A 26,713-nucleotide genomic window follows, 5' to 3' on the forward strand; every position below is an offset into this window, starting at 1 on the left:
GTTACTGACTTCACATTGCTAACTCAATCTATTACTCTGGCTTCAACACTCCACACTGACCTCAACAGGTCAAAACTCAAAATTCACAGTTTTGAAGTTCAATTTCATATGTGAGGGATGTTACTTGTAAGGCTCTTTGTGCTGTGTGCAGTTTTCAGGGGATCAATTTGGTGTAACATCTTTTATTTATTATTTTTTGACAGCTCTAGCCTGAGGAGCATAAATATTATTATTATTTCAAAATATGGAAATATGACTCATGATCAGGGGTGGAAAGTAACGAATTACATTTACTCACGTTACTGTAATTGAGTACTTTTTATGAGTAATTTGTAATTTTCTAAGTAGTTTTTGAAATATGTAATTTTTACTTTAACTCGAGTACATTTTGACCCAAGTATTTTACTTCGCTACATTTGAACCCCCTCACGTTACTGAGTACAATATTGATAGTGAAAAAATTAAATGCGGGCGGAAAACCCCTGTGTCCCGGAAGTGAAAGTCAATTGCGTGGCCTTGCCTTGCGCGCGCCCTGTCTCATAATTGGATCTACGCGTTGGAAGATGGCTGTTGCTGACCAAGATATGGAGATCATGGAGGAGGAAGGGCCCAACGAAGATATAAATTCTGAAGAGGAAAGCCACAAAAACCCTTGGCCAAACTTGGAAGACTTATTTGCGTTCAAACGCACAAAAGGCAACAACATTATCATGCAGTGTAAAATGTGCCTGCCCGGCAGAACGGAGCTTTCAGCATTCAAGACATCAACATCTAATTTACGAAAGCATGTGGTGGTAAGTTAGCGCATGTGTTTTTGTCTCTTACATCCCAAACAGTTTATTTGTTGTTTGGTTTAAAAATCCCAGATAACACAGTGCTGCCAACTTTCCCAGAAACGTAGAAGTGAGATTTTGCAGGGCCGGGGGGGCGGTGTAGTACGGATCGCGGACGTATGGGGACAGTGGGCGGGGGATTCTTAGTAGAATTTCTCTATTTAATTTAAGGATTTAATAATTTAATGAATTTAATGCCTAGCTAACTGCAGCAATCCTACAGTAGGCCTATTAAATTCTGCATTTTTTTAATATAACAGTGACAGTACAACACATTTTTTTCATAAGGATGAGATTGTTCTAGCTTAATAAATGTTCTAGTTCTTAAATAGTATTTTCTAAATATGAGTGTGCCTACAAATACATAACTACTCTGTACCCTCTTGTATTGTGTGTATTCACAGAGAAAGCATCCATCAAAGCTTGCTGCTTTTAGTGCATGTTCACAGAAGTCACCACAGGAACAAGAAGGCAAAAGTAAGCAGAGCAAGCTCCCAGACAACCAGGCCAAACTTGCGGTGGGTGGTGCCATCCGCGTGTCTCAAGGGACAGTTGACCGGTTCCTCATCAGGCTAATTTGCGAAGGTCACCACCCCTTCTCTTTAGTGGAACAGCCAGCATTCAAAGACTTTGCTGCTGCTCAATCCTCAATACAAAATGCTCTCCAGGCCCACAGTTAAGAGCAGAATCGCAGAAGCTGCTGCTGAAATGAAGACAAAGTTGATATCACACCTTAGTAACATCAATCATGTCGCTACTACCACAGATTGTTGGTCTGCACACCAAAAAAGCTACATAGGTGTCACGTGCCATTGGATTGATAGGGAGACTTTCGAGAGAAGATCTGTCGTGTTGGCATGCAAGAGGTTAAAAGGGTCACACACCTTTGATGTGCTTGCAGGTGTCCTGGATGATATCAACTGCCAATACAGATGCAGACCAAGAAGGTTCAGAATCGGATGATGATGTTGAGTTCCAAGACACATTCAGCATCCTAGAGCAAGACAACGGCCTGGAGTACCAGCTCCCCAAACACCAGAGCATGCCACCTACCGAACTTAGTTGCCACAACAGATGCTGACCTTGCTGAAAAGAACGAAACCTACAAGAGGCTTTCACGTTCAGCCTTTGGCAAATGCCAAGCTCTGTGGAATAAGTCAGGTCGCTCGCACACTGCAGCAGAAGCTGTGGAAGACAAATGTGGTCTTCAATTCATTCGACCCAACAAAACAAGGTGGAATTCAACATACATGGCTGTGGAGAGAATCCTACGCATCATAAAAGAACAAGGGGAGGATGCCATCAGGCATGTCTGCGAAGAACTGAAACTGAAAATGTGAGTTTTTGTTTTTACATTTTAAAATATTTAATTAGCATATATAACTTTTATAAACATTTGTCCTAATTCATGATGAATAAACAGTGCTGATTCAAGAGTATAAAATACACAATATATAATACAATACAATATTATATGATGTAAATGTTATTTTGTTGTTTATGGTTACAAAGTCCAAATCCTTCTATGTTAACCCGTTTGTGCCCAATTTTTTTTCAGAGTTGTAAGGCATATCATTTTATCAGTTGAGTCCCTCTGAATCATGTTATGTATTTATTTTTTCCATTTTGTTCTTTGTTTTGGAGAAAATAGCATTTTTGTGACTGGCAACAATTGTTGTATGGGCATTGGTTATGGTAAGTACTTGTGTGTTAGCTAGGAAGAGTATTCTAAAAAGACTAAAATTAGCCATTGTACATCATTCTAAAATTTTAATTAAGTCAATTAGGAGCAATCCTGCAGACAGTGTTTTCCTTTAGTTAGCGACACCCTATGTGCCCAATGGCAACTTTTGTTGCCACTTGCAGAAATAAGCCCATGAACAAAAAAATATTTATCCTAGGTACAATTTTGGGGGGGAGGGTTACTAAATAATTATAAATATGTTTGGGGGGAAAATCAGAAGAAATTTATGAAAATGGCTTCTTTTCAGGAAGATTTGCATCCACCATGTCCTCAGCCAGAAGGAGCAGGAAGCAGATGATGTCATGCAATAGGACACACTTGGAAATTATTTTTTAAAAATCAAAACCTTTTTGTTTAAGTTGTCTACTAGCATATAAGTGGAAAAAGTTGCATTAGTACCCTTAAGATTTTTCATTGTGAGTCGAAAATGACAGTGATACACTTTGGCAACAATTGTTGCCAATGGGGCTAAATGGGTTAATAAACAAAACTTAATTATTGTTTTTTTATTTATTTATCTTGTGCAGGTTGAGTCAGGCAGAAATTGCCTTTCTGGATGAGTTCTGCTGTGTGATGAGACCAGTGGTAAAGGCCTTGAATATTCTTCAGTCAGAGAGCAACACACACCTTGGGTGGCTGCTCCCAGTGATCTCCGAATTACAGTCCAAACTGAGAAGGCAGGAAGCGTCGGTCAAGATGTGCCTCCCACTCATCTCGGCACTACAGCAAGGGGTCCAGAGGCGCTTCAGAGTCATGATGGAGGACCGAGAGCTTATCTCAGCAGCAATCCTCCTACCCAAATTTAAGACGGGCTGGACTGACAAAGCTGAAGTCATTGAAGCAGGTATGACTCCATTGTTCAATATCTCAGCAATCAGTAATTTATTTTAGTCTTGTTCATTTGTTTTCTATCAACAAATACATATTAACAACATTTCAATACAGAATACAAGGAGTTTTATTTGCCACATGCATAGAAATGCTAAAAAAGCATAACATGAGGTGAAATTACAGTTAACCATCTGTACTGTGCAGGCGTGTTTGTTAGTGGGAGCTGGGGTATTAAAGTGCAATAGTGCCAAAGTGCATACTGCAATATGTCATCTGACTTAAATATAATAGCTCAGTACTTAATTTCCCTACGCTGTCTGTCATTAAACAGGACTACTGTATGTGAGGCATCACCTTGACCAGATGGCTGAGGCTGAGGTGGAGCAAGGCGCGCTCAAGCAGCATTCGTCGGGTTGCTCTTCACAGCAAAGAGAGCAAGACTTGCAGCAAAAAACTTTGAAAATCAGCTGCTGCTGAAATTAAACAAGAGCTTTTCCAGTCTAAAGTTGTAGATTGTGGGCAGAATTGTGGGATCCTGTGGGCATTTTATTTTGTGTGCATTTTGTGTTTTGAATACTTCGATTCTGGTTTAATTTTCTTTATTCTTATTGTAGTGTTGTCGGTTGGACAATATGCCTGAAAATAGTTTGCACTTTACAGTACAGGTTGTGACTGTCCTTGTTGTCCTTGTAATGTGAGGAAGTAAGAGGATCATGTTACTGAGCTCAGCTGAGCTTTTACAAGTGTGGATGTGTACTTTAATATGCCTCGAAGTTGATTAAAACAACTTGTGCTGGATTTGATTCATGACTCATCCTTTTTTTTGTATTAAATAACTGAAAGTAACTAAGTAACTTTTACTCAAATTACATTTTAAATGAAGTACTTTTGTACTTTTACTCGAGTAAATTTTTAGATGGGTACTTTTACTTTTACTTTGAGTAGGATTTAAGCAAAGTAAAGATACTTTTACTCAATTACAATTTTTCAGTACTTTTTCCACCTCTGCTCATGATATACAGTCTCTAGAAGTGTATGATTCAACTTTTTCCCATAGTCTAGTGTTAAAAAAGGACAAAAATTGCAATAAATTGTAATATCGAATCACAATACTTATGCTTTTATTAACAGGTCAGGTTGAGATTTAAGTTAAGTACATAAAGTAAAACTTAAGCACTGGGTATCAGCATTACTTTAAAGGTGCTGGTATCAGAATTTTTTAAAACAATACCCAGCCCTGGTGAGGATTAAATCAAAATTTAGGGATTAGGGAATGAATATAGACACAAGAAGAATGTGTTTGTGTTGTGAATGTTATTTTATGTATCACAGTTGTTGAACATTGTTTTTAATAAGTGAAAGATCTGATTGCCGTTTCTCTAAACACCATTTCTGCTGCATGTAACAGAAGTTGTTAAATCTCAAGTCTCCCTACACATTTTTTTTTTAATTTCCTGCCTACTGACAAGACAGTTAGTTCAAAAATACTTTTTATTTACTCAACTTGCTAGAAAATCTCTTAAAATTCTTAAAGTATTTGTATTAAAGTCATAAAAAGTACTCAGGCACACTGTGTTTTCCAGTTGTATCTCCCCATGTACTCCCCCTTTCGTCATGTCGAAGTCTGAACCATCCTGGCCTCACCTTAACAATACAGTTGTGTTTACAGAGGGTTTGGAAGTAGAAACACTGCGTTGTCTGCGATCATGGCCATGTCTGTGTGTCTATCTGCAAATTTGTATCACTGTAGATCAGAGACTGTGTGTGTGCGCGCCTAAAGTTACAACATTTTGGTAACCCTCAAACAACTATGTAAAGTAGTGAGGGTCTAAGACTTCAGATTGAAGACTGGCTTAGGTTTGGTATAGTTCAAGGGTTGGGGTTAGGCATGCTGTAGTGATCAAATCAGGAATGTATGATGTCAATAAAATTCCTGAAAGGAAGTAAGAATGTCCAAACCTGTGTGTGTTTGTGTGGCCTAAAGCCTGTGTTTCATCTGTTTTGATGTCCCAAGAGAATTCCCTTCCCTTTATGATCTCATGCTCTTAAATTGCTTCTCAGGTAAGCCCCGTTCCTGTCTCAACATGTGTTTGTGACTCTGATTAGTCTGCTGCCAACAGCATCATCATCACGAACGGATTACACATAGAGTTGCATTCTTTCTCGACTTTGATCTAACAGTAAATTCAAGGATTTTTACTGGAAACATGCTCGATTTCTTGCTAAACATTTTTTAAACTCACAGTAACTGAAAGGAAGGGTGAGGTTCAGGTCAGTCCAGGACACCAGTACAGCTATACTGTAACCACTTCCCTCTTTGTCCTATAACAATGCAAGAGTTTTGTAATTGGTGCCAGCTGTCATTAATGGAGACATTCATTAATGTCAGGGCTGGTTGTTAACTTCACTAGCAGACAAACCACAGATGTTCTCATACATTTTAAATGTGCTAAACAAACAGCCACAGTAATGACAGTATAAATCAAGGCATGTGAAGACACTGTAAAACAAGTAAACATGTGGAAATCACATGTGGTTTTATTCTTGCTTCATTTTGGCTGAACGCCGTCGGGGAAAGACTAAATGAAACCCATAATCCCACTGTGACAAGATGCTGGTCTTGTATGAAGCAACTCAGACAGTAATCAGGGTCAGGGTTAGCGGTTAGACCCCCAACAAGACTGGCATTGTATGAGCCTTTGATGGCTGACACCAATGAGGCTGCTGCGATGTAGATGCTGTCTGCATCTTGTAATTTGTGTTGACTGTTAATATCTTTTGAATTTTCATTTACATGTTGCAAATGTTTTCATTACACACTTAAGACAACTTCATTTGATGAATTTTAGCTAAATGTTAAATGATTTGAGCTCAGTTTGGAGCAAAAGTTTAAAAGGAAAAGGTTGAGCAAACTAATAGCCTATTGTTTTGTTTAAGCTTTTTTATAGGGCAGTATTAGAAATGCCTCTGATACTATCTAAAATACTTGATAGGATAGTTTAAAGTCTGAGCTACACCAACAGTTCAGTACTGTACATTGCCAAAAGATGAACAATTCTACGTTCCTTTCATGAGTTTACTCACTGAGCATAAAGGTAAATAAATTGTTTTTGCAACTCAGTATTTTGCAAAGAAGAAAAAAGTGAATTATCGGAACAAAGGATTTTTAGGTAGCAAAATGTTTCTGTTCGACAAAATAATTTCAATTAAAGGTCCACTTTTTTGGCTCTTTCAGTCACATCTCACAGTCTTCATTCAGCCAATGAAACCCTTCCAGTGATACGTAAAACTTGAGGGTTTAAATTATTAAAGTATGGGGCAGGATTTTTATTAGTAAAGAAGTTTTTGAAACATTTATATGATCTGATACAATGTGCCCCATCTACACAGTAAACAAACAACTTAGTTAAACTTCTCTTTATTTCAAGTTTTGCCTTTTTTATAGCTGATATTTTCTGTAAAGAGGTAACAAAATCTGGAGCCAACGTGGACATGTCTTAACAAGCCATTGAGACAACAATGTTTTGGAGCATTTCTGATTGCTTTTCAGGTGTCTCAGCCTAACAGTAAACCCTTGTAGTCTTGTTCTTATCTTAGCAGAGCTCCACCCAATTTTCCTTGGCTTTGCCCAGATTTGGTTTCATTAGCTGGCAAAGTTAATGACAAAGCTGTAAACCAGAATCCATAAAAGATATTCGGAAACCTAAGGGTGACATCACAACTTTTTGTTTTTTTTCTACATCCATCTATCCAAGTTTTTAGGTGGAAGCTTGAAATAAACTTTGTGGTTAACACAAGCAAGAGATTTTCACATTTTCTTCTATGACTAAAATTCATCAGTAAAAATCCCTTCCATGAATCTTGAAGCTTTTGTGTGTCTTAAAAAACAAAGATAACAAGTGGCTAAGAGGGACTGAAGAAGTTGTTGAGGACAAGACTAGTCACTTAGTGGAGGTGACAAAGTTATGCAACTGTAGTGTAGTTTGCTTATAGCCTAACATTATCTTTTAACTTGTCTTGAACTAAACATGTAATTACCATTATCTTTCCTTTGCCACAGAGCTTTTTTCCAGCAGTAGTCTAAAACCCAGTGTAATAATCCCATTGGCTTTTTGTGGAGGGAACCAGAACAGTGCTAATTTCTGGGTTGGGCTGCAAAAATATGTAATTTCTATAGCACTCTATTTATGCATTTTAACTCTGGTGATATTCAAAATATTTTATTATTGCTTTAATTAGCACAAAACAGCATTGGGATGCAAAGTCCAACTGTAATTTATGCTTTTCCACTTCAGCTGTGAGACAAAATTAATGATTAATTTCTAGAAAACAATACACAGTGAATAAATAAACTACTGCCAGACCATATCTGGTTTAGACAGCCAGTGTCACGTTTTTAAAAGAGGAAAAGTGGACATGAACTTTGGCTGTTTGCTCAGAGCTGACATGGTCAAACAATTACAGGATACTTTATCTCAGCTTTGTGTGTGCATAAGAGTGTTTCTTTAATGATAAGAGACATTTAGTCATACAGCTCTCTCCAGGGAGAGAGGATAGTTAGGGAATGAGTAGTGACATAAATAAGTTGATAGTAATTATATTCTGTATGTTGGTTGTGTATCTGCATGTGTGGTAGCAGGAGAGTGTGAAATAGCAGAATGGATAAACAGATTTGCAGGCAAGTCAGGTTTTGGGCCTGCACACACACAGACACACAAGCTCTGCAGCAACCCCTATTCTTCTAACATTCACACATACGGACGCACACACTGCCTTGGAGAAAAGCAGGGGATTCCAATCCGTCACACAGATGACATCACAGCCTGCCAGTAAGAAGAAAAAAAAAAAAAAAAAAAAGGCAGCTAAACAAGGGAGTCCCCACTTCCCCTCCGTTCGACACATCCCACAGAATGAAGTGGAAGTCAGAGAGGAGTGAGAGGAGGAGAAAGAGAGTCCCTTTTAAGGGGTTCACATGCACACAAGAGCGCACTCACACACGCACAAACACGCTTTAGCTGTGTCTCCATAGTGACCAGCTTCGCTGCCCCGGCTTGGGGAGGAAATGCCAAACTCAGTGCTTCAGAGAACTACACAAACACACACACACACACACACACACACACACACACACACACATACAGCTCTATTCTAATCCCCTGTCCGGCTACGACAGAACGGAAAAAAACCTCTCCTCATCTTATCACCCTGCTACCTCCCTCTGTCCATTCTCTCTTCTTCCTCTCCACCCCATATTTTCCTCTCCCGTCCACTTGCGCTCTCTTTTTTCCTCTCCCTCCTCCCCCTCTCACTATCTCTGTCTGTCCCTCTCCCTCCCTGCCCCGTCAGTGGTAAGTTCATTGAAGTAGACAACAGAGGTAAGTACTCTCTTCCGCTCTCCGTTCGCCGTTGGCTCACTGCTTTAATGTGCTGTAAGTTGCACGTTTTTGTGTGTTTTCCCACAGCAGACAAAGGTCAGGTTTACTATCACTGCTCCAGGTCCTGCTGATGCAAAAGCAGTTGTGTGTGTATGCGTGTGTGTGGGTGCCTTTGTACTATATGTCCTTATGAAATGTGTGCTGTACAGTCAGACCTGTTTTGATAATGTGTGTGCACTTTGTCAGCTGTTATGTCTACCTAGATAGAGCCTGCCAGTTTACTTAACTCAGTAATAATCAAACAACCGTGTGTGCATGTGTGTGTCTGTGCCTTCGTGTGTGTAGACTTAACAATTCAGGCTAGTATATTGTTCATCACTCTTCTCTATGACAATAGTCTTGTGAATACAGCCAGCCTGGTTTTGTCCTCGTATAAACTGTGAATATATTAGCTCATATTATTGACAATAGAATTAATGTATGCGTGTGGGTGTTTGTGTGTATGTGTGTGTGTGTCCCATTGGTAAACAGTGGAAACTCAATGAGTTCTTTGGAAGGAATATGGGAGCCAAACAAAGCAGCACCAGACCATATACACTCAAGATAAAATAATACTTTATAATAAGTAATACAAAAATACAAAAATAAAAAATACATTTGATTGCTGCAATATTATCTTTAGTGACACTATCAAGTCTCAAAAACACGGTATCGTGCAACATGCAAAGATGTGTGGCAGTGGTTCATTTTGTGTTGTTTAAACCCCTAGTCACTAGATGGCAGTGCTCTTATATGTATTCACTGTTCTAACTCCATAAAAAACTTTAAAAAATTAAATAAGATTGCATACGATTTTATGCATATGGTGGAGTGTTCTTTACACTATGGCAGATTTCATGAAATTCAATTTAAAACTTAGCATTATATTACCTCTCTTGCAGTAGCGCAGTATATCACAATATACTGTAGCACCTGTATTGCAATACATCATCATATTCATATTGCCAGACACTTGCTGATATATTGCAGATTGTTTTTATTTGTAGGTTATATATATATATATATATATATATATATATATATACATATATATATATGTATGTGTGTATATGTATGTATAATGTTAATGCAAAGTTGACACTGTTTAAAATGACTTTGTTATGACAATCTGACATTATCAAACTTAAAGAAACTGTTTAGCTTCATGTTTTAACTTTACATTAAACTGTCACAGGAGGTGGTTTTGACACTGGTCTTCATGAGACCATTATAAGTGTGTCATCAATATTGCCCTTGACCTCAAGTAAAGTACTACATTTTGGACTTGTTATCAAGTTTTATTACACTGATAACCGTCATGAATAATTTCCTAGTTTTCAACTTACGTGGTACAATTTGGACATGTCATAAAGATGTCATTAAATTTTACAAAGTTTGCCAGAGAACATAAGGTGATTTAGCTGACAGAGCTGGCTGATGGACAAATAGCGATTAGCTAGCTATTACTCATTGCCAAAGTAAGCTAACGCTGTTTGCTGTTATCTAGAGATGATGTTGACTAGCTCGGTCAGCTGTAAAGCTAGCCGCCTTATGAGCCAATTCTTACCTAGGGTGCCAGGAGCCAAACACAGCAAGAAAATCACATTAATACTAGATTCCCTGGGGCTACTGTCTCGGACACTGAAACATTCATAAGACTTCTTCATGTTTATTACAGTCTTACGCACACCCCATTAAATAAAGTGTTACCAAGTGTGTGTTTATATTTTGTCTATTATAATCTGTACAAAGAATATTGGCCGATATATCGATATAGGAATTTCTTTACCTTTTTTTTTTTAAGATTATTTATTAGGGCTTTTACCTTTATTTGGACAGCTGAAGATATGACAGGAAGGGGGGTAGAGAGAGGGGGAATGACACGCAGCAAATGGGTCACAGGCGGGAAGCGAACCAGTGACCGCTGCACAGCCTCGGTACATGGGGCGATCGCTCTACCAGCTGAGCTATGGGAGCACCCCTCTCTTTATAATATCGGTATCCATAGAAACAAACAAAAAAACAAAGCCAAAATCCAGTATCAGTCAGGTCATTGTTGAAATTAAATAATAATTGTTTGCCACCACTGACTCACTGTTATAACTTTAATCATCAACATTCCCATAATATACGGGTTATCTTTGTCTGTTGTCTTGTTTCACGCAAAACATTTCAGCCATTTCCACAATAATGAGTGTGAAACTGGTTTCCCTTTAATCATTACCAATGGAGGAAATCTTGTTGATCTTACAGCATTAGCTAAGTACTTTGGTGGAATACCCTTTCAAACGTGCTGTGGCTGAAATAACAATCCCCCCCAGAATCAATGAACAGCCTGGCGTGAGTTCAGACACAACAAATCAGAAATCCATCTGTAGTCCTTGGTTACAAAACAACACAATTAAACACTCTCCGCCAACCCCCGGACAGACAGGCTCATTCTCACACATACAAACACACACATGCTGTGACATCACCACTCACATCTGGATGCAAGACTGGCTAACACACCCCTCTTCCTCTTTCCAATGCGTCCCCATCTTCCCCCTCTCTACCTCCGGCAACCCCTCTCGTTTCTCCTTCCTGTCTGTCTGTCTCTCCGCCCCCGCTCTCAGAGATGAAAGAGAAGAACCCCTGGCACACGCCTGTGACCATCATCATCACTGTGATTGGTGTCATAGCGATTGTTGCCTTGGTGACGGTAGCAGTTTTGCAGAACAGACCCCTCCCCCAAAAGTACAAGGTATGGAAGAGGAAAATACTAAAATGTTGTAGCCTGTTCCCTGTGTGGGAGTCCTCTGTGTTACAGGAGGATCTCTGTCCAAAGTCAACAAGCCAAATATGGTCTCTTGTCAATATGACCTCAACCTGCACTACTGGCTCTAGAAATCCATGTCCAAATAAGGCCAGTGGATGTTGATAAGAATATAAAGTCAACACTTCCTTTTGTCACAAATGCAGGCCCATTTAGAGCCTCACAGGTATTACTCGTTACAGTGTCAAGGACTTTAACTCAAAAGTTTCAGCACTAAGCTAGTATTATCTTTGTATGATAAAAGTGCTGCTGATATAGTTCTGGGAAGTTTGTTTGTGGGCTATTCAACAGAATCATTGCACTGAATGTTTAAACAGTACATGTGGATGGAACTCATCCAGAGTTAATGTCACTGAGCTCTGAAGTGGAATTCCTCCTTCTGTCTCCACTCCAGTATGGGATTGTGCTGGATGCTGGTTCCTCCCACACAGCTCTGTATATCTATGAGTGGCCGGCAGAGAAGGATAACAACACTGGAAGAGTTGAACAGACGCACTCCTGCAAAGTCAAAGGTATGCTGCGCAAACTCACGGCCACGGCTCACATTCACGTGTCTCATATTCAACGCATGTTGGTGCAAATATTTAGCAAAGCACAATCACAAGCCTATATAAATGTGCATATCATAGACACCTAATTTAGTACACTTAAATACACTCATTTTGCAATACTAGAACATTATATTTATACATATTTTCTAAGAAGACATACTTCATGATGGGCTAATAAATTGTAAATAATGGATTAAGTAGAGGTCAAAACCTCATTCATACTTCATAGATCATTAATTTGTACAATTTAGAAAGGCCCTGAGGATGGAGCTGTGACAGTATTTTTTTTATGTGACAGCTGTGAAAATCCTACACATTCCCCCAACTTGGGTTGAGTCTTTCGACCAATCAGAGGTTATGTTGATGACTTATCAACCAATCAGAGGCTGTATTCCTGACTTCTTGTGTGTGGCAGCGCTGATCCTTAGGTGTATTAATATATCCATGCGCTGATCTAAAACCCGTTGTGAGACTGGCCCCTCAAAATTAAATTTGCAGTAATGACAGTAATTGGCTCAACCCTGTGGTAGGAATCATGTGACCACAGAAGGGCTGCACCAATTATATTTTAAATGATTAATCTATTAATTATTTTTTCGACTAATCTATCCATTAATTTATCGATTAATCTGACAATTCTTTTAATATTCAATTAAATAACAATTAATTTACGTAAAATTCATATGAAAAACGTGTCTCATCAATATTTCAATATTTTATTCAATCATAATCCTGAAAAACAGACACATAAAGCACCTTAAAAGAATGATTACAGTGGCATATTTTAAAGCTAATCTAATTTCCACCCTACTTAATAGACTCCATGTAAAATGCCTGATCAGAAAATACAGGACCTCAAATCAAACGGAGCTGTGATGCATATTAATTTAATAACTAATTAATGTCAACCCTTCACTGAACTGAAAAATCAGTATTTTGACTCAAAACTTAATATTGGTTATAACATGGACTTATTTCATCACTTTTTCTGTCAGTTTTTCTGCCAACTGAAATAAATTACAAACACTCTAACATTATTTTTGGCCATTTCTGTCTCATATGTGGCTGATAAATTGAACAGAAAGTACAAAAAGGCTGAATAACACCATCAGATGACACCTGGTGTAAAGATAACATCTGCGGTGCAGACATCACTTTTGATCAAGATGAAGAAATTTCCAGAAAATCTATTTAAAGTGATTTCTGCTAACAGAAACGTGTTCCACGTGTTGATAATCCTCATATATCATGCTTGGGTGCTGACACAAAGTAAAGGCCGATACTGCTGCTGCTGCTGCTGCATGTCCAGTTTGTGGAGCTTAGGAGAGCCAAACTATTGTGTTTCTGTCTAAAATACTCCCACACATAAGCTGATCGTGGCGAGGCTCTCTGCAGCTAATTCTCCATGTGAAACAATGCTCCGACCAGGCACAGCAGTTCACAGTGACGCATCAACGCATAATATGCAAATCGATATATTTTCGTAATCGATGACATTGATAATGTCAAAGAACCGCCCCAGCCCTAGACCACAGTATTGCAGTAATTCTCCTACCTGATGACACCAGAAACTGTTGCCAGGTGACTTTAAAAAGTCATGAACATGCCCATACAGGGCTGGGACACGCTTGTTGACCCAGTGCAAAAATGTCAGTTTTTTCCAACACACTTGTAGACAACTGATTGCATTAACTTCATGAGTCTCAAATCATGGCAACAGGCAAGACCAGGCATGACCCAGCTAGGTTCATCATGACTTACTGTCCCCTGGAAACTGTCTGCTGTCATCTGTGCTACATGCAGGATTTCTATATTTGGTTGTGTTTTGTTACTTTGCAGCATTTTTTCTAAATGTTGCACATGTGTTTTGAAAATGGTATTAACTCAATTTGCTTGTGGTTTGTCTGCATGTGTTTTGTTAAGCTGCAGTCTGTGAGTTCCCAGGGTTAACATAAATTAGCAATTAAGCCTAATACTGTATGAACAACTTTTGGGTCACTACAGATTGTGAAAAATCCCTTTAGTTGGTGTTTATTTGCCTCCAGCATTATTTGCTTTGTATTGCAATCAAGCCCTTTCATTAATCAAGAGGCCCATTTTAATCTAACAGTTCGAATGAATATTTTCTGGACTGTAAAATGCAAGAAAACTGCCAGTAACATCTTTAAATATCTTTGTTTAGGCAGAAACAGTCCTAAACCCAAAGAGATTAAATTTATGATCATATAAAACAAAGAAAAACAAGAAATACCCACACTGCAGAAGTCAGGACCAAATAATGACTTGTATTTTAACTTGAAAAAAACATGACAATTAAAAAATTCAATTCAGAACATTTAATCAGCTAACCCTTTCAGCTCTAAAATGCTAACCTTCCGCAAAGAGGTTTTTGGCAAAGGGCCAAAATGATTAAAAACTCATTACCATTTACAACTTACTCCACACTTGATGGATTACTGTATCAGAACAACCTTTTATTAATGATTTACTTTCATTTATGGCCTGCAAGTCTTGATGCCTCATTAGACTCGGTCACTGTGTGATAAGCCTGACAAAATGACACTGGGTTTTGCTTTCTAATCACTGAGTCTGTGTCAGGTTGTAAATGTTAATAAGTTCTTAGTGCATGGATCATAGTCCATACAGTGTATGTTCCAAAATGCCTAACTATTCCTTCAACAAATTATATATTAATTATTAATAAACCCATAAGTTACAACATACCCATTCATAGAAAGTGGCACTTACTGTGCCCGTGCTGTGTGTATAGGTGAATAACGTAAAGTCAAGTTACATTTTGTCCTGAAACTATTATTGAAAACCTGATGTCTCTGTCCAGAGTGTCTCAGCCTCAGGGCAACTTTCTTATGCAATGTATTGTTCTTGCTGGACTATGAAAGCCCTTTTGAATACACACCATACTGTATAACAGACACAGGTCTGTCAAACTGACTCCTGCTGCTAGCTCATCTTCTGTAGGTTGATTTAACAACTGCTTTTATCTATCAAAGCACCGCTGGTGTGTGCTGGCCTCCCTCGTCTTGTAATTTACATTGGTTATCAAAGCTTTAAGTAGAGGGCTTTCATAGGCACCAGACCGCGGATTCCTGCAGACAATAGGATCAACACACTTCTCAGAGTGAGGTTTGCTTAAAACTACAACGCTTTTTTTTTTAAGGAGAAATCTGTAATATATTTACTGTAATTTATCATAAAACTATTGTAATATGTCATAAAGGAAAAATGCTAAATTGAAATACTTGCCTGCTTCATAACAAACAATACAGCCGCAGTGCTCTCCTCTTTCAATTTCAGGCTGGAATAGCTAAATGTTATTGTTTGCCGTATCACATTAATTAGAGTTCAAAATAATGGAGAATGTTTGCTGAATGAGTAAGTGTCTGTTTAGGTATCATAGAAGATCATTTATAATTTTTTAGAAGGAGTAGATGTTTATAATGGTTAACTTGAGCAATATGTTAATGGAGGCAGTCACTGAACAAAGTGAGTGTTTTCAGAGCAGTGGGTTTTTGTTTTCAGAGCAACAGGCTGAGCTTTACATTGACAAGCCTAAACAGCTGATCAACTTACAGTTTATGACTATTCATCACTTGTTATTGTTAGATTATGATGTTGCACTTGTCTTGTGCTCTTGTGCAAACACTTGAACCTAGTCTCAAGGAAGGATGTGCAGATTCATGCTGGATATCTAATCAGGGACACTCCTGGCTGTAATTGTGCCCTGTGGGAAACTTAAGGGTTGAATACTTCCTTAAGGGAGAGTATGTCAGGCATCTTTACAGGAAGCAAACATCTTGGTAATGTCTTCTCCAAGCTTTGTTTTCCAGGACAAATTTCCTTCCCAGTTCATGAACTTGTAAAGATGACCTTTAATCCCGAAGCAGTATAGCATCTCTAACCTCAAGCCTCTTATTATGTTTTATGGCCACTAAATTTAGACTGAATGACGTCACGCTCCTCTTGACATTTTGCTAAATTTGCAGGTCCAGGTATCTCAAGCTATGCGTCCACTCCATGGAAGGCAGCGGAGTCTCTGAGGGCGTGCATGCAGGACGCAGAGCAGAAGGTCCCCTCGAGTAGACACCATGAGACTCCTCTTTATCTGGGGGCTACGGCAGGAATGAGACTGCTGAAGTATGGCACCCCTACACACATGCATCCCCATAGTCAAACATAAAACACACATCTATAACAGCATGCCTTTTCATACTGACACCGAGGTGACTGTATCCCGAGCCTTAACTCTGTAATTGTGTTCACAATGGCAGCTGAAGTGCTGCTAACCGTAGCCTTTTTCCCTCCGCCTGTTGTGTGATTTATCGCCACTTGAACTTTACTGCTAGAGAAGCGAATATGTTACTGTCAAATCCATTATATACGACACAGTCTATTTATTATTTATGGGCTGCTGTATTGATTTGAATTATGGATGTGAGTCATTCTAATGAATTTGTGTTGCATGTGCGTGCAGTATGGAGAACAGCTCAGCATCAGACGAGGTCTTTCGTGCTGTGGAGAAAGCCCTGCAAAAGTTCCCCTTCTCCTTCCAGGGGGCAAGAATACTCAGCGGCCAGGAAGAGGGCGCCTTCGGCTGGGTCACCGTCAACTACTTGGATGACCGCCTCAAACAGGTCAGTAAGTATATGTATGCACACATATCCATGCATGTTTGTCCCCTTTTAGATGTGTTTTTGATGTGTCAGTCAGGAATGTGTATCAGCCAATTGCTACGTTTCCATTAACATATTTTAAAGTGTCACATTGGAAAAAGGTCATGGTAACATAGCGAACATCTGACCACTTTCTGTCTAGTATAAACAAAGTAATTTTGGTAGATTCTGTCAGAAAGAAAGTAGTTCCTACATGAAAGTGATCGCAACAAGATCTGTGGATTGCCATGATTACTGGAAAAAGACATTGCTGTTGAGTTTTTCAATTTTTTTATTTATTTATTTATTTATTTATTTTTGATGCTTTGTGCACTACAAGTCAAGTGCCATCTAGTTCCATCATATTCAAGAGAAGGCAGACATCTCTACAGCTAATATCTTCAAAAGTCTACAACTCAAACCAAAACAATATACATAAAATACAATAAAATACAAAAATAATGATGATGTGATTTTGCTAGTGACTGCACCAAACATGCTCCCTTGCATCTGGGACTACAGATTAAAGTTATTTTATAGCTTACTCTGGTACAGCTAAGTAACTGTGCACTGCCCCTGTTAAATAAACAAATGAATAAACATCTGGAGAATACTATTTGCAGGCCAGGATACCTCTGTAGCACCACAGTGCTTCATCTATAATAGTATGTATAATATAACTGCAGCTACTGTGATTTGAATATTGCACTGCTAAATAGCAATTTTGATCATACTTTGATTAATTTTCAGCCTTTACACACCCTCTTCTTCTGCAATGGTATAATGGTTTACTGACTGGAGAACTTCCACCACCTACTGCCATCTCAATGAACCAACTAATAATTGCATAGGCTAACAGTCATTGATGGAAACAAGCACACTCTTCCCTTGTCTTTTGCCAATTCACTCAATATTTTGTCAGAATTTCCAATATATTTGGATTGAAACATGGCTAACATGGTTCTGCTGCAGACTATATAGACTTCAGTGCCTTTTTATCTGTGCTGCAGGGCTTGGAAACCACTGGCGCTCTTGACCTTGGTGGGGCCTCCACTCAGATCAGCTTTGTATCCGATAATTATGATGGCTCAGAGTCGCCAAGCAACTCTGTGACCTTCCGACTCTATGGAAACGATTACAACCTGTACACTCACAGCTTCCTGTGTTACGGGAAAGACCAAGCATTACGTTTGACGCTGGCACAGCAGACTCAGGTAGATGTCTGATTTTTGTTCTCTGTTAAGATTGATGAACTGTTCAAAACAAATCTACTGTAATTTGAGATATTTTGAGACCGAATAATCTTTGAGAGTTGTGATATGCTGAAATTTGCAATGATGCTGACTTTGAATTTAATTAGTTTCCTGTCTCTGTCTCTTACACCTCTCTCTCTCGCTCTCTCTCCTAGTCAGGTCCTGCAGAAATATTAGATCCTTGTTTCAACCCGGGCTACTCTGCAACAAAAAACTACTCAGTCCTCTTTGACAGCCCCTGCGTGTCGGACAGAAAACCCCAGAAAGCTCCTGCAACTTTCAATCTCAAAGGGACAGGGAACTTCCAGCAATGCCAGGAAGCTGTCAAAAGTGTCTTCAACTTCACTTCCTGCAAATACAGCCAGTGTTCTTTCAATGGGGTCTTCCAGCCACTTTTGCAGGGACCATTTGGGGTAATGTATCACAATGTTTGTTTACCAGCTCATTTATCAGTGGCCAATGAGATGTGATGTGTTGCTTGGAGGGTTGAACAAACAGGGGTTACATAACATCAGTTATCTATTAGTTGTAAACTTTATTTGTCACAGTTCACTGAGCAACCTCTGCTTTTGGCACGACTTATCTTTCTAATAAACAATGATTGGAGCTTCAAGTGCTGCTTGTCAATTCAAATGTTCCTGTGCTCCCTAACAATTCACATAATGTCAATGAACTCACCCTTTAAAGGACCAGTGTGTAGGATTTAGTGGCATCTAGCGGTGAATTTGCAGATGCAGCAAAACTCACACAAGACATTGTAGAAGAAAACGTTTAGTTTCTTTCTAGTTTCATTCTTTTCTTTGTAAGGTTTTTGTATATTCTTATTTGACTGTCTCTGCTGACAGTCAACCATTTTACATTGATTAACATACTGTGAATGAGACCTTTGTTGTATTGTGAGGGGAGCCCAGTTATCCCCAGAAATCACACTAAATCCAGCAGCTCTTCCTTTTAATCTCATGTAATTACAATGGCGATCAACTGCTGTTGATCAAGGAGAAATCCAATTTGTATTGTAAAGTCACTCAGACAGACTTGTAGATTGAGTTTCCCCAGATAACCTCCATCTGGGCTCCCCTAGTACATATCTTTGGGTTCCTGTAAAAACCGTATATACAGTAAACCTGGCAGAAACTCACCCTAGTCAGACAGAACCATGCCACTGTTTTGTGAGGTTGTATCTGCCACACAGTGGATAAAACTAATCTTGAACCAGCCAAAGCTTTTGGACTTGAGATAATCTTTCTGATTTTTTTAACATATCGTGCAGCCCTAGCTAGGAGCAACAAAAGCTTGTCTTATTCAATTACAGCCACAAAGCATCTGTCATTTGATCTCAACAAGCTGCAAATGTGTGTTTATGGTTGTAACACACATTTGCACCAAGTGGGAAAAATAACTCCAAACTATATTATTGATGTGGCTGCTGAAGAACAGACACTGTTTCTGAAATGCTGATGTCACAAAGAGCCTTGACATTAGAGTAAAATACAGACTTCACTTATCCCATGAGAGTATGCCTCATAAAACATAGACATGAGAGGGTAATTTTCAAATTCTACACAACATCCCATGGCAATACTAGTCCCACACTAATAGGGCTCAGTAAGTCAAGAAGAGAACCTTGTGTAAAATAAATACAATTAAGTATTTATAAAATTATTACTTCATTTCCTAAGATACCAAGTTCTTTTTGCCTCATCTCTTCCTCTCCCTCTCTGAAGGCTTTCTCTGCATACTACTTTGTGATGAACTTCCTCAATCTGACTGATACATCCATCCCTCTGGAGGTTGTCAAAGAAAAGCTAACAAGCTACTGCGCTACCCCATGGAATCAGGTCAGGGGCAAATTTAGAACACACGCACGGAAAAATATGCTGCCATTTTTATCTACTTTCCTGTCTTATCTGTGTCCTCCAACCTGCCTATACCGTACATTGATGATATCATTTCTCGAACAGATAAAGCAGCAGCACTCAGGCATACCAATAAAGTATCTGGCTGAGTACTGTTTTTCTGGTACATACATCCTCACCCTGCTAACAGAAGGATACAACTTCACCTCAGAGAGCTACTCCAACATAAAATTCATCAAAAAGGTCAGTAGATCACAGTCCACTCCTTTCCTGTCTTACAAAACCATGCCCCCCACTGATTTAAGCCATATCCTACTGTACTGGCCATCGCCCTGTATATCTGTGCAAGTGTGCCACTGTACTTATATATTTGTGAGGACATTTCTGAAAAATTGAGGACTTTGGCTGGTCTTCTCTTCTTTAAAATAGTTGATTCAGGGGACTTATGTTTAGATTTGGCTGTCCCCGATTCCTGTGACTCCTTGTCTAACCACCTCTCTCCTGGGCACTTAATATCCCACTTTTACACATTGCTTTTAATAGCATTAGAGGGTAAAAAGATTTTACTCGATTGCTCAATGGTGGAGAACAAACTAAGTTAGAACTAGCTCAGAAACCTCAGTGACACCTGATATGCATTTCCTTTCCAGTTTAGTAAAGAGATACTTAAAGCATGTCAAGCCTTTGACCAGTAGTCAGAGTAAATGGTTATAGCATTACATTTGCAGTTTGAGGGAGCTCTCAAGGAATCCAAACAGCAATGAGGGTAACAGTAGGAGAGCTAAAAAAAAGAAAGAAAAAAAAAGAAAAGATTGTTCTCTGCTAAAAAAAAACAAAAATAACAACAGAAGTGAACAGAGACAATGCCATCCTCCATCATAAATTGATCCAACCAGCATACAGCAATTTAGTTTTAGTGTCAGCTATTGAAATGATCACCAACTATTTTGTTAACTGCTCAGTTGTTTGAGTCATTTTTTAACAATAAATGTCCAAATTCTCTGAATGCATCTTGTTGTTGTTTGTTATGGACAAAACAAGACACTACAACAAGATGTTACCTTGGGCTTTGGGAAACAGTGGTCTAAATTTTTCACCATTTTCTGACATTTTATAAACCAACTAATCAATTAATCCAGAAAATTATTTTTGTCTTACAACAGATGAAGTAAACATAATTTAAAGACAAAAAATATATAAGTAGTGATTGAAAATGTTCAGGTATCTTACCAGAATTAATGCCATTTGAAACTGAAAAACTCATTTCATTAGTTTGTTTTTCCTGGACATTAGCAGGTAACATTGTACCTTTGTGGAACAGCTTATAGGAATGAATGTTACTTTAATTAATTACCTAATTATCAAATAAAGAACATTAAAAATTAAACTTAATCATCTATTAATGGGAACTGTCCAGATTGTAAAATGACAGAAAAATACATTTTCAGACCATTTTTGTGGTGACAGATGATAGACCTGAATCATGTAAGGAATGCTGCAATAAGGGGATTCAACATGACCTCCAGGGAGTCATTTTAATAGTCACTATTTTAAACTACTGCAACATAATGCGGTGAGGGTAAAACCCTTCTTCATCTGAATTAAAGCACACAGACAACCTTGTGGCTAGCCTTGGATGAGCAAGATATTCAGATTATCTACTAACAGAGCATACAAACAAAATATTACACACTGAATGTACCTAACCTATGTGAAGCAACAAGCATGTTGCAATTCCTTTGAAGGCTGACAAAGCCTCTCTCACATGAAATGTAGCTCAGACTATATGCCTTAGATGAGCATTTGGCAAGTTACTAACAGTATTTTATTCTGAGGGTTATTGTATTATGAATGTAGCTAACCTATGTGGAGCAAAGGTCATATTTCACTCTCCTTTCAATGGAAGCAAAGCCCTTCTCGCCTGAGATGTAACTCAATAAGTTTACTGAATAAAATGGACTCACTGACTGTATACTGGGCTTTTTTACCTTGGTAGACAAAGTGCTTTGCAATTTGCCCCTTATTCACCCATTCACACACAGAGACTCGCATTCAGTGTTGCAGAATGAGGATCCAGGAACTAAACAGCTACCAATGCTATTAAATGGACAGCCTGTACTATGGTATAAACTACAGCTAACCTTGATAGTACCTTTACAATCGTGAAATGTATGAATAAGGAAAACAATGCAAAGCAAGCCGAGCCATTTCCCTTCCCTTAAAGCTAGCCAAATTAGCAGTGAGCTGGGGAAATGGGATTTAAATATAGTATAAAGATAAGTAAAGCCTTAACATAAACTGTTTAAACATTTTAAGTAGCGAGATACCATATAATAAGAAATTATGAATGTGACTACGTTTCCTTCCATGAGGCAATATTACATGGAAATAATAAATGCAAAACAACCAGTATACAGTATCACCCTCTATAGGACCCTGTAAGATATCGATATTATATCATGATATGAGACATAAAATGTTATCTTAAATCATCATAACGTGATATAGCATAGGTGTTGTCTTTTTCTGGTCTTAAGGCAAAAGTACTAATAGTCATCCCTAAAATACTGTCACAACATCATAAGTATTAACGTATATGGTCAAAAATATGATATTTGACTTCGTCCATATCGCCCAGCCCTACATCTGCTAGAGACTTAATTGTAGTGAGCCAGTAGGAAACACTCAACAATATCAAAACTATTAGGAGAAAAATATCACCAAAACCAGTTCAGCCAGACCAGAAGAGGAGTAGTAGCGTTCACTACCTGGTCATCAAAGCAAGTAATGTAGCTTAACCCACATGCCAAATTACAACTGAACAGCAGGGAATTAGCTCATTTGCTATATAAGGTTTCACATCAGTCCAAATAACGCCACGTTATTAGCAGCATATAGTGTAACAAGACTGCAGCACAACACCAGCAAGGAACAGGCAGAGGCAATAAATGCTCATGTCAAGCTAAAACAAGCTAAAACAGCAGCACAGCTACCTAACCGCTAGCTAGCTTGCAGGCATTAAGGAGCAAAGCAGCCCGCTGAGCCAGAAAACATAAAGTAAAAACACATGCGGCACTTCAAGAGGTACTTACCTCTGGCTCAGGCGTAATGGCGACTGGAAAACAGGTGAGTAGCCCCGTGGCTACCCCCAGGTGGCAGGAGCCAGACGGCAAACACTGAGAAACTTTACTTTACGGTCTCGGTTGTTATGGCAACCAGTCAACCCACAGAGTCATTAGACCAAACAGCCACCAGCAACGTGATAAACGATGTCAGCTGCGTCAAAAGATGGTTGTAGTGGCCGCGCTGTACACCTGCATGAATATGATTGGTCAGCTGGTTGCTAAGCAGCAGAGAATGGGCCAATGATGGTGACTCCATGGAGGATCACGAGTGTCATGCAAATGGTTGTAGGGAATAAAAAAATAGAATCATAAATAAGCTAAATTGCTAAACGTTTGTTTAAAGTGACAATAAAAACAACTATAAAAATAATTTTCAAAATAAGATTTTAATCCTTTACTATAAAATGCAGGTTAAAAAAGGGTTTTATTGTAGAAAAAACAATATATATGACTTTAAAATGGAGTAATTGATAGGCTAATATATGGCAAATAATTATTAATGACTTAATAACATGACTTAACAACCTAATATGGTCATGCTTCTTTTTATTTATCTATTTTAGATATAATGTATGTACTGGTGTTCCTTTTTATTATTGTCATCAGTAGTTTTATTGGTGTTGCTTCAATGTCTTTTGTTGTTTTTGTTGTTGTTTGTCCTGGATTTTTAATTGCTGTATATTACCATAATGTAATGTTTGTTTGTGTGGACCTGCTGCAGACTCCTTTGTTTTGTGTATGTAAATTTATATACATTTCCTGCAGCTATAGTACATAAATCATTCAGTCAAATGAATTTGACATATTCCAGGGAGAAATAAATTAAATTCTCTATTCAAAATTCCACTTCAACAAAAGTATCAATATTTATAGTGTGTACGCAGAAATGTGTCTCACATTAAATCTGCATAAGTCAGTGCTATTTGCTCAAATATTATGTCAGATTATAGCTAAAAAAGAGTGTGACATTTCTGAAATACTGTTCAAGTGAAAACGTCTTTACATTACTCCAACAGCGTTTCATAAATGTCAAATTAATAAGGAAAAAACAATGTAAAGCATGTTAGTAAGCCTTCGCCACGGCTTCATCACTTCTTGACATAGATCCACCAAGTCTCTTAAGTCTAAATGAGGGATGACCACTATTCTTCCAAAATATGTTCCCTTATTTGATGTTTTAATGGTGATGGAGAGCGCTGTCTGACATGTTGGTCCAAAATCTCCCGTAGTTTTTATTTGGGTTGAGATCTGATGATTGTGATTGATGATTCACATGATTTTCTACTCACTGTACTCAACATTCAGTGACCTATTGTGCACATGGAAACATCTGAAATCTTTATTTTACTTTGTCTTTTTCATTTAAATATGTATTTAAGTACAGTATGAATACTTCCAAACTGTACTGGTCTATGAGTGACAATGTTCCTGTGTTTGTGTCCAGATAAAAGGCAGCGACGCAGGTTGGACACTGGGCTACATGTTGAATCTGACCAACATGATTCCTGCCGAGGCTCCTGACTCTCCCCCTCTGCCCCACGCCGGCTACGTCTCCATAGTCACTGTCATGGCAATACTGCTTTTCATCCTCCTCATCCTCAGCCTGCGCCCTCTTTGGCCCCGCTGCACCAAACAGCCTCAGATTATATAAACACACACAGAAGGATGTATGTATGAGTGACAGTGATGGAGGGAATATATGTCAGGGCTCGTAAGTGTGGGCTATTCTACCAATATGTAGAAAACTTTACACTTTCCAGCCTTTGTGGGGAGGTCATAGGTCAACAGTCCTGCAGCTCACGTGTATTCGAAGACATTTCAGAAGGACAAATACTTTCTCTCACTGGAGAGTGAGTTCTGAAGGACAGTTTCTGTGTTTGTGTGTGTGGTTGAGTCTGAATGTGTGAATCTGAATGCGTGCACCCACATCAGTCTGCATGTATGCGTCTTGAATTATGATGTGACTATAATAATGTATAAATAAAATAACCCAAGTTTATATAAGATTTTTTTATTTGCTTGTCATTTGTGGATTTGTAAAGATATAGCCAGTTATAAAATGTTTAATGTTGCTTGATTTATTTAAATGCACTTTATCCAGAAAGCTTATTGAATTTTATAAAAACTACCATTACAAAGTTCTGCTCATAATTAAAACCAATAAACCAGCAAAACTACAATGAAAATAGCAGCAAAATTATTTATAGAGGACATTTTTATGATTTGAAGCCATTTTTCAGCTATTGCACTAGCTAATAATGAATTTAAAAAAAAAAAACTTTCAGACATAAAGCATCCACCATATACTGCACATTTAGTTTAGCACTCCTGTAAACTGGAACAGCTGTGACAAATTATATATATGGATGTTTCCTCACCCTCAGTTGTAACAATGACATCTTCTTGCAGCAGTTACATTTTGTAAGAAACCCTCTCTAAGCAGCATGAAAGATAAATGCCCAGCAACACTGAACCTCATGTAGAGCTAGCTTTTGTATATAAAATGAAAGTGCTGCCCCCTAGTGGTAAAAGGGCCCACATTACAGTATGATTACTTCAATGCAATACATTCAACTGAATGGTCATTAAACAGGCTTTTAGGTCTATGTACTTGTATTGTATTGTAATGACAGGTTTCTATCAATTGATGAGGGTATGTTAAATGAACACAAACACCTCTCTGTATGATGCAATACAGTTAGGGTGTCTACATGCATCAGCAAGTTAATAAATTAATTTTAATACCAACATTTAATTAAATTTAAGACCAATTTTGAAATAACACTCAACATCAAATGTGAAGGCACACTCTTCTGAGTAAATACAAATATCAGCAGTTCAAATTATAGAGGATAGATGGCAATAACTGGTTGAGTTAGGGAACATTTGTCCAAATGCGATCATGTTTTTTTTGTTTTTTTTTAAGTATGTATAGATAGATGCTATCGGTCTGGTGTCATGATTAATCTGGCAAACTTCCTCGTGTGGGTTTTACTGATGACTGCCCTGCCTTTTACTGCTCATCTTCTGCTGATTTCACCAAAGATGAAATGTGCAGATATTTTTGGCTTGGAGTGAATTTTAGACCATTCTTGCAGCAATCAATAAATAAATATTTCAAATCTTCCCAAACACAATTGAAAACTTTTTAAGGACCTGTAACCACCCTGTACAGATCAGCAGCGCCACAAACTGCAGCCTCCAAAATGATCATACAGTTGAATCAACACCTCTTTAAAGCATTTTAACAAAAACTGAACATTCTGATAGTCAGGAATAGTTCGGATTATTTGAAGTGGGGTTGTATGAGGTACTTATCAATAGTCTGTAGAAAGCAGTTGACATACCCCCAGTTTGAAAAAGCAAACAGACTCATCAGCAAAATTCTGGTCACTTAAAAACAGACCAACCCAAAAAGAAAACAAAAAAACAAAAAACAGTATCAGTTTAAATTTTTGGTATATTTAGAATATTTTCTCCACTTTATCTTGCTGTCAAACAGCCATTTCTAACAGAAGGCAGCATTAAATAAGCCAAATATAACTCTCTCTCTCTCGCTCAACAAGACTCCATTGGCAAAATCGGTCATTTAACCTCCTAGAACACAGGGGTTGCTGGTCT

At 38.3% G+C, this 26,713-nt stretch overlaps 1 protein-coding gene and 1 pseudogene across 1 annotated transcript; both read left to right on the top strand.

The window, feature by feature from the left end:
• The first annotated feature begins 563 nt into the window (after window positions 1-563).
• On the top strand, window positions 564-8,914 carry LOC146312172 (E3 SUMO-protein ligase ZBED1-like; annotated as a pseudogene).
• entpd1 (ectonucleoside triphosphate diphosphohydrolase 1) lies at window positions 8,639-25,098 on the top strand. Its single transcript, XM_084740219.1, has 10 exons — window positions 8,639-8,783; window positions 11,438-11,565; window positions 12,032-12,149; window positions 16,193-16,343; window positions 16,681-16,840; window positions 17,869-18,072; window positions 18,267-18,524; window positions 19,836-19,949; window positions 20,073-20,210; window positions 24,537-25,098. The coding sequence occupies exons 2-10, from the start codon at window positions 11,440-11,442 to the stop codon at window positions 24,741-24,743; spliced, it is 1,476 nt and encodes a 491-aa protein (XP_084596345.1). The 5' UTR covers window positions 8,639-8,783; window positions 11,438-11,439; the 3' UTR covers window positions 24,744-25,098.
• Window positions 25,099-26,713: the final 1,615 nt, after the last annotated feature.

Source organism: Lutjanus erythropterus, chromosome 17, assembly GCF_056507025.1.
Source record: "Lutjanus erythropterus isolate fLutEry1 chromosome 17, fLutEry1.hap2, whole genome shotgun sequence".
Classification (NCBI taxonomy): Eukaryota; Metazoa; Chordata; class Actinopteri; order Lutjaniformes; family Lutjanidae; genus Lutjanus; species Lutjanus erythropterus.

Coding starts and splice junctions, on each gene's coding strand:
- entpd1 (XM_084740219.1), top strand. CDS start 11,440: ATGAAAGAGAAGAACCCCTGGCACACGCCTGTGACCATCATCATCACT. Junction 16,344..16,680: donor GCAGGAATGAGACTGCTGAA/GTATGGCACCCC, acceptor ATGTGCGTGCAG/TATGGAGAACAGCTCAGCAT. Junction 16,841..17,868: donor TGGATGACCGCCTCAAACAG/GTCAGTAAGTAT, acceptor TCTGTGCTGCAG/GGCTTGGAAACCACTGGCGC.